The sequence below is a fragment of the Cynara cardunculus genome (assembly GCF_001531365.2).
Source record: "Cynara cardunculus var. scolymus isolate 2C chromosome LG 9, CcrdV1, whole genome shotgun sequence".
NCBI lineage: Eukaryota > Viridiplantae > Streptophyta > Magnoliopsida > Asterales > Asteraceae > Cynara > Cynara cardunculus.
This window is the reverse complement of record NC_037536.1, coordinates 11,813,556-11,822,670: the sequence shown is the minus strand read 5'-3', so window position 1 is coordinate 11,822,670 and position 9,115 is coordinate 11,813,556. Positions and strand designations below refer to the sequence as shown.

General features: G+C 35.3%; 1 protein-coding gene across 1 annotated transcript in view; it reads right to left on the bottom strand.

The window, feature by feature from the left end:
• Positions 1–379: 379 nt before the first annotated feature.
• Positions 380–9,115, bottom strand: part of LOC112518711 (DNA-directed RNA polymerase III subunit 1) — a 29,449-nt gene continuing 20,713 nt past the window's right edge. The window contains exons 15-27 of the mRNA XM_025126500.1: positions 8,487–8,736; positions 6,019–6,210; positions 4,999–5,097; positions 4,538–4,741; positions 4,183–4,458; positions 3,235–3,382; positions 2,983–3,134; positions 2,667–2,822; positions 2,203–2,316; positions 2,005–2,078; positions 1,304–1,508; positions 958–1,160; positions 380–802 (exon numbers count right to left, since the gene is read on the bottom strand). Coding sequence (XP_024982268.1) covers positions 754–802; positions 958–1,160; positions 1,304–1,508; positions 2,005–2,078; positions 2,203–2,316; positions 2,667–2,822; positions 2,983–3,134; positions 3,235–3,382; positions 4,183–4,458; positions 4,538–4,741; positions 4,999–5,097; positions 6,019–6,210; positions 8,487–8,736 — 2,122 coding nt within the window. The 3' untranslated portion in view covers positions 380–753. The remainder of the gene's footprint in view (positions 803–957; positions 1,161–1,303; positions 1,509–2,004; positions 2,079–2,202; positions 2,317–2,666; positions 2,823–2,982; positions 3,135–3,234; positions 3,383–4,182; positions 4,459–4,537; positions 4,742–4,998; positions 5,098–6,018; positions 6,211–8,486; positions 8,737–9,115) is intronic.

Here is a 9,115-nt window from a genome sequence, read left to right as displayed (position 1 = left end):
CTCTTTAAATTTTAGTCATTATATTTTATGCTTTTTAAACTCATTTTACTATTCTCAATATATTATTTTTGAACCATTTTTATATTTTAATTAATTTATCAGATATTAGTAACAAAAAAAAAGTTGGATACTACATAACTTTTTAATTGATGTCATTTTAATGGTCTTGACAATTTTTTATATTGATGTCATTTTAATAAAAAACTTTCTAATGATATATCTTGTTATAAAAAAAAGTATTTTATTATAAATTCATAAATTAATCAAAATATATAAACAAGTCATTAGAGTAAATTGATCATTTTATCTGTTATGTTTTGTTCTAATCTAACAAATGTTGAACAACTATTCTATCGTTTGGATACTAACGAACATATTATCAAATAAATTCACATCATCTCAAAGATCATACTAATTTCTGTATTTACACCATTGGACTCTAAGAACATATCAAGTAATATGAACCCTCCCAAGAAGAAAAAAGACTAAAAAACTTATGAAACCATTTTGTTTATGGGGAAAATTCTATCTACATATCTAGAAATAGTATAAAAATCCCGCAAATTAACAAGTCGAATAGCGTCAATTATCGGTTTTCCGACTGCTACCTTTGCAATTCTTTTACGTACCAAACTCCCTGTCTAATTCGAGTTAGATGCTGTTTCATCAAAATTGTTTACGCTGATGGCTAACCACTTTTCGACTCAAAAGATGCTGGGCAACGAGAAAATGGCGTTTTCTGTACTCAGCAGCTTAAGATAAAATCACCTCCGATCCCTTGCACATCTCCACATGCGGAACTCTGCCAACAACATATATCATTCATATACATATAAGCCAGATTTTACAGATTAAATATCGAGCCACCAAACGAAACCGGAGGTGGATCAACTGTTTTGTGAAGAACCCGGCTTGCAAAAAGTGTGAAAAAGAAAGAAGAAGAAATTGAAATAGCACCTTTGTTTAACTCCAATCATTCCTGTGCCTGTCTGCATCGGTATGCCCATGATTATGCATTCACTAACGCCTTCTATCTTGTCAACTCGTCCATTCACAGATGCATTAAACAGGTGATCCGACGTCTTCTCAAATGAAGCCAACATCAACACACTTTCTTTCATTTTCTGAATGCCAAATCTTGTGATTCCCAAAACTTCCCCCTGTTTAATACTTCACCTCATTACAAAGACATAAATATGGCCCTTTCTCTTTTTTTTTTCAATTTAATAAGCCTCTTACTACTAATGATCTAGATGAGCAACTCTCGAGTAATTGGAAAAAGACGGTATTAGAGAAAACATACCTTATATGTCATGACATCAGCTAGAAGCATCATATGTCGAATATCGATACTCATTCCATGACTTTCCATAGTGTATTGGATCTCTTTAATAATGGACCTTCTTGCAGCTTCAATGCCAAGTGTGCTTTGTAGTTCAAGAATATGATTACTTGTGGTTTCATGCCCATTAATTCCTTCCATGCCCATCACTGCTTGGAGCCCCATTCTGAGAGTTTCACAAATATATACCAAAATTGTTCAGAGATACATGGTTTTTAATGGTCAAGAGTGTAAATATCATTTTTAATAACAGAACAATAGCATGATTCTGTGAGTAACTATTCTAATTTACAAGGGATGTGGTAACAATATAGCAGGTCACTTGTAGGTCACGACCATCATAAATGTTTTTCTCCTTCCATCCCAAAATAAATGTCAACGAGCTTCACTGAACCCATCATGACAGAAAATCTGAAATACCCCTCAATAGTGTTTGACTGGAAGTTAATAACCAAATTCACCCTTCAAAATGGTGACAATGAGAAGCGTATTGTGGACCAAAACCAATGTTATCGGTTTTTTCTAATAATTACTGATGGGGAAACAGGTATATTGCATTGAAACTTTGCTAAAAGAAGGGATGTTGCATTTATTCTAGGGGCATCACGAAAAAGAGATTGTTTCATCCATTTTGGGCCAAGGGGGTATTATTGTAAACTAACCCTTCCACAAGCAAGTTAAACTTGTCCTGATCCTTCTTTTTGTTAATCACAGCTCGTTCAATTGTACCAATGCCCTGGCAATAAAGGAGAAATAATTACGAAAGATTATAGCAGGTCAAAACAGGGATGGAAATTCAAATCTATCGTACAATTCAAACCATCATAGTGGTTACAAGTTAACTTTAAATAATCTCTCACCTTCACAACTACTGTTGGAAGCTTATTTCTGAGCCAATGAAGATCAAAATAGAGTTTATTCCTATCAGAGGAAGGATTAACTTCAAGTTTTCTAGCATCCAAAACCTTGATATGCTGCATACATAACAAAGATTTCAGCAATTATGTGGAACACTTGTACAAGTCCCAAATAAAACATAAACAAATGAGTAAATTACAATTTTCATCCCTGTGGTTTGTTAATAATTTCTATTTTTTGTCCCTATGGTTAGCATTTTATTGCTATTTTTGTCCCTTGACTAATTCCTACCTCTAAAGTACAAGGGACCGAAACAGTAAAGAATTGTAAACCACAGGGATTGAAACAACAATAAATTGTAAATCAAAAGGATGAAAATAGCAATGAATTACAAACCATAGGAACGAAAACCCCAATTTCTAAACCATAGGGACGAAAAAGTAATTAACTCTAAAGAAAATCTTACCTGTTCCTTCAGTTTGATTTTAGGAGTCTTTAGTATTGATTCTTTCACAGTATATGCATCTACAGAGAGTTGCAGCGCTTGAATTGTTTCTTTGTCGAGAGAAATGACAATAGATGCAGATCTTAATCCCAATACAAGCTTTATACTCTTTGCAACCTACAAGGTCAACATAGAGATATTTGTTACAAAAAGTGGTACCAAATAACATGAATTACACATGCTAATTATATCACCAATGCAACACCAAGCACTAAAAAAATTTCAATTTGGAAACCAACTTCTAGTTACATCACAACTTGAAAGAACAATATCTAACCTGCCCCAAAAGAGTTCTCTCCATTTGGCCTTTTACCAGCTTTGCAAATGATACGTTATTATTAGTTTTGAGCTTCGCAGTAATAACAGGCGTGCTAATTTTCTTGGCTGCATTTAAGATTTCCTTGATACGAGGCACCCCAAGAGTGACATCTATCACGAAGTTAAGTAGGCCACTTCTACATAGTACATACACTATGAATATAAAAAAAACAGACAAGAAGTTTCAAGATAAAACGATAGAAAAGGATACTCATGCTTGCAACTCCAGCAAAATGGAAAGTTTTCAATGTCATTTGTGTTCCTGGTTCTCCAATACTTTGAGCACCAATTGCACCAATATTTGTTCCAGCGTCAATCTTCTTTTGATGGTAACGAGAGATGCAAGTATTTAGAAATACCTATATTTAGGACAAACAACAAACAAATGAATCAGACCGAACAACAAAATGAAAATTAGAGTCCACCGAAACTAAAGATAAAAGTACAAAAATTCACGATCCACTGCACACTGGATGTTCACAGCCTTTCATGAGACAATTCAAGGCTTATGCTTTTACTTGCACAGTCAACTTGTGGGAATAAATGAATATTGTTTGTAACAGTAGCATGATTATACAAATCTGTATATATTACATTGTTCTACAGAAGACGCAACCTGCGGAAACTTGTTAACATATCTGCGTGTATAACAAAGTATACATGTCTCTATGAAAGGTATTCAGGCTTCCATTCAGCCTATCTTCTACTTGTTGCTTCATTCTCAGATACATAAACTGGATTTATTTCATCCTTCAGAAAACTTTACTACATGGGTGCCAGTCTTCTTTGCCTGTAATTTTTATGAGGACCTACCATATAACTATCATAAGTTCTACTTTCATATAATTTAAAAATGGAGTTCCAAAGATCCAATGTTTCTGTTTGCACTTACTGCAGCCAGTTTGTGTTTCCCATTCTCATTCACTGATTTACAATCATCAATAAGATAAATAAGAGGAATTATAAATAAAGTACAGAACATTAATTTGCAGAAAGTCTGAGATCTAATTTGATGCATAAAGAATTGTATTCCTATATGGCAAACATACTCATTAAAGAGCGCAGATAGCATCTAACTTGCAGAAAGTCTCTGGTGATGAGCATGCAGACATATGCTAAATAATTTAACAGACAACACTTGAACCAAGATTTCAAATACCTGCAGCTGTTGAGAAGTGATGCCAGATATGCTTTGAGCAACATCTTCAAGAATCGTGGATTCTTCGTCCTGAATTTGTACATTGTGTGGTTGAAGTGCTCTCCTTGTGCTTTCTAGTGTTGTAGCATATTTTTCGATGAACTCTTTTAGTTTCTTCCTAAAATCCTCAGAGCAACCCCCTTCTGGAGTCATATCATGCATTGAAAAACGCTCATCAACCACTTCACGGATCTCCGAAGAAGACAAGCCTCTATGTTTCCCAGCAGGACATGTAGCCTTTGATAAAAACCTTGTTATATATGTGAATCAGATATAGCAACGAGTGTTAATATGATAAACTAAAATTAGTGCAGACCTTGGCTTTCATTAATAACCTATCAAAATTCAGAGGAAATCCTGCCTTTCCTTCCATTTGAGATGGGTCCCTTCCATCGCCACCATAAGTAAATTGAACGATACATGCACTAGAGTCCCTTACTGTGTTGTCATAGTACACAGATAGGTCTTCCAGTCCCTTGATCAGTTTTCGGGACATATAACCTGTGTCAGCTGTCTTAACCTGTCATGATAGCAGCAATATGACCATTAGAAAATTGCTTTAAGATTTCAACCTGTACCTGTTAATTATAAAATCCAAACGCCATGTAAACTTGCACTAACATCTAAAAGAACTTATGTCTAACATCATCAAATGATAACAAATGCACTAAGACTATCTAGTTTCTATCCTCAAAACAAAATTTATAATTTGTGCATTTCAGTTTTTAAATTGAGAGGTAAGACAACTAAAATGTGAAATACAACAGTGATCCTTACCGCTGTATCCACAAGCCCTTCTCGCCCTCCCATTGTGTGGAAGAAAAACTCGGTAGCAGTTAAACCACTATAAAAGGAATTTGCTACGAACCCCTTCGCCTGCATTTGGGAGAGAGAAAAAGTTAAGAGCTAAAATCCTATGGAACTGTTATTCCATTCAGCTAACGCAAGAAAAAGTTATCTAATATTCATCTAATTTTTGCGGCCAACCAAGTTTAAAAGGAATCCTTAAGATGAGGTCTAAAAGAGAATCACATATTAATGAGAAAGCACCATCAGCAACTGGCCTAGTTTTCAAAATCCAAGCACAAGCAAACCTAACAAATACCATATCCAAATGTCACATTTTTAGTGATCTCACATAACGATGACAAACAATTTCTATACTGTCACCCTCTCTTTAACACGGCATTTAATTTGAGTTTCCAAACATTATTACTGTTAAACAATCTCATTTTACATGAAAGGGACCAATTCTTTCATACCATCCATCCCAATCAGTGAGCAAGCGGAGGATTTCCTCTGACATTTTAAAAAATACCTATGATTTTGGCATGGCAGATTTAGAACCTAGACAAAACTACAACCATTGGGAAGTAATGCAGGCCTGAATCATTTTGCATACTGTTGCCAAACAAGTTTGCAGTTGCCTTTAGTGAGTGCTAAGATTATCTCCAGCCAGAGACGAACAGCCTGGACCCATGCTATTTTGCACAGGGTACATGGAAAGAAAGTTGTGATTTTAACAGGAAAAAGGAACACACACAAAAAACATGTAGCATCAATTCAACCACAAAGCTGCTTCATAAAATTGACTGTCACAGACTAATGTCTCTTGAAGAAGAGAAGCTACAGCTATTACAAGTTTACAACATGGTCAGAAGTACTCTATAAGAGCCATATGTGTGCTTTCCAAAGTTCATATAGGAAATAAGAACGAGATCCAACATTAAAAAACTGCGACAATAAATGTAAGGCAGGTAATATTCAACTTAAAAACCATGAGAACACAAAACATACAGCAGGGGTCTTTGACATCCTCTGAAAATGAGGAAGGCTCCGATCAATGAATCCATTTGGTGCACGTTGGCCTCCAACTGATTGCTGACCAACACATGCAATCATCTGACTAATATTGATTGGGGATCCCTTAGAACCACACTGAGACATAATCAAGGGGCTGTTCCTCCAGTGTAGTTTTTCCATACATACCTGTACAACAAAATTCATTATTTACATCAATTCAAGGCGATCAAACACTTAAAAAGGATTTCCTCCTAAGTAACTTTCCCATATGGACCTGTCAAGATTTTCAGTAGACACATCAGTTTGCAGTTATCAACCCTTTAAATGCTGAAGGTGGAGCTTAGCACAAAAGTCACCAGCACAAATTGAACATAACGAAAAAACAATGACGGAATATATAGAAGTAGCTATCAACAATTAGATGCTCCTTCCATCCCAAAATTAATTATCCACTGGTTGCTTTGATAGTCAAAGGAGCTATTTTCAGCATCATGATTTGTGGGAATTTAGTTAAGCTTCTAGAAAAAGGTGTATGCTTTGAAATATTTGGTAATATTTAGATTGACTCATATAAATTCGCCTTTTCACAATTAAGCCAGTACCATTTGCAATTTTCAGAAGAAAAGAAATCCAATAAAAAGATGGCACAGCAGCCTATATGGATATTAAAAATTGAAAATGTTGTGAAAAAAGACATTAAGGGGGCTGTTTACCAAATGGTTATCTGGATTAGCGGTTACCAAGTTATATTACCTTAACCAATGAATATGGCAAGGACCAAGAATCTTACCCGGTAAGAGCGAAGGCAATGACCGAGTCTTAACCGGTAAGTGAGGGCGACGGCTCTTATCCGGTTGGCGCTAACCGGGTAAATTTTTCCATACAATGCCGTTTTAATGGACTAAAATCTTACCCGGTAAGGTAAATAATAATGTTGAATTAAACCAGTAAGCGCTTACCAAGTAAGTGTTTAGGTAAATGGCCCTTAACACTGGATTTATTTTTATTATAAAGAAATAAATGAATAAAACTTCACCTAAATCGCATATATGATGTGAAGTATAAATACATCAAGTAAAAAAAATTAACCACAAAAATGTACGGTACAAAGATAAATAGAAATAATTCAAGTAAAGATCAAGTGTACGATTAAATTACATACAACTAGCACAAGCACATTACACTTTTAGTACAATAATTTTTCATTACAATGAAGTCCTTGTTAATTAGTTTTTTTAGTAAAAGTATATTTAATTTTTGTTAACTCACCAAACAGTCCAAACCATGAGAACTAAGGGGTTGTTTACCAAACGCTTACCGGGTAAGCGCTTACCAACAAGAGTCACCACCTCACTTACCTTATTGAGTAACATTCTTAGCCATCAAAATAAATTGTTTCATCTTCTCTATGAAAATGTTGCATTTATAGATGCAAGCTTATTTAATCCAAGTTGTTGCTACTATTTTTTCTTGTTTAGGTGTGCATCTTACTTATAAAAAGATTCAATTCAATTAATTTTTTATATGATTTATAATCTTCATCAACTTTGTTAATAAGCATGTGAGCATGATGTTGTTCGCGTATTTACATTACATAACATCTGCATGTTCAACGTATAATGTTCTTGTGGTATTAGCTCAGAGATTTCCTTTTAGCGAATAACTAAACATACAGAAACTACACATTTGAAAAGTTCTCTTTTTATGAATTTTTTTTCTTTGTTTTTGGTTAATACTTGTAGTTGTCGAATATTTTTAATTTTGTAAACCGGCTTCTCACAGAACATGAATGAATGGGATATACACATTTTAGGTGAACATACATACATTTTACTGGTTGAGGAGTCAACAAGTGGAGGTGAACGGTTGTGCATTAGTCGTTCAAAGACAGAGTACGTATCATGCAATTTCAGCAGGGAGTGTCTTGATGAAGGGTGGAAGTCAACAATGGGGGAAAAGGGTACACCAAAAGGACATTTTTAAGTATCTAGGCTCCATTATTCAAAAGGAAGGCACAGTCGAGGATGACATGACACATCACATAAAGACGGGGGCRGTTAAAGTGGAGAGCTACCACGGGGATGTGTGACAAGAAGGTCCCGCTAACACTGAAGGAAAATTTTTTACAGGGAGCCATCAGACCAGCTATATTATATGGGTCGGAGTGTTGGGCAACAAGAAAGGCCCATGAATGGAAGATGGAAGTCGCAGAAATGAGGATGCTTAGATGGACATGTGGTAAAACAAGGTTTGACAGGACACCGAACAAGTTTGTGCCTACCACGGATAAGTTGAGGGAGGGGAGATTGTGGTGGTTTGGTCACATTAGTAAAGATCTGGCATTGAAAGTTAAAAGAGGGCTTTAGAAATAGAGGAAGTACAAGTAGGAAGTGTGAAGCAAATAATTAACACATACAAGCCTTGACCATTAAAAATTGATAGTGAACATATGGAGCTATTACCTTTCCRGTTTCATCTCTGATCTTATTTAGGACACCGGTTATCTCAGCTTCGAGTGTCTGAGCAGCATTACAGCCAGGTTGCAACTTGAGTTTTCCTTTATTGAAATCAAGTATGAAATTATCACATTTTCTATTCCCTTCAGAAATGATTCTGCTTGTGTTGTCATTCAAATCATCCCCAGGTTGAACATCATCAATTCCAATCGAAAACCCATGATTTCCTATCCAGCNCCCTTCAGAAATGATTCTGCTTGTGTTGTCATTCAAATCATCCCCAGGTTGAACATCATCAATTCCAATCGAAAACCCATGATTTCCTATCCAGCGAGCACTGCATCAAAATAATCTCAGCAACATATGTCCATGCATACAGACCAGAACACAGATCTTTTGTCTATATAGATGGCGATGACAAAAGATGACGAGAAGATTAAGGCAACTGGATAGAACTATACTACTACAGTAAGTCCGTGACAACCTAGTTTAATATCCTATAAGCAAACAATAATAACTAGTTGTATGCCCATGCATTGCATGGGTGTATATATTTTGTTTTAATCATAAGAACATAATTTAAAGGGAAAAGTACAATAAAAACCAATGGACTTTCTTGTTTGGAATGATTAAGT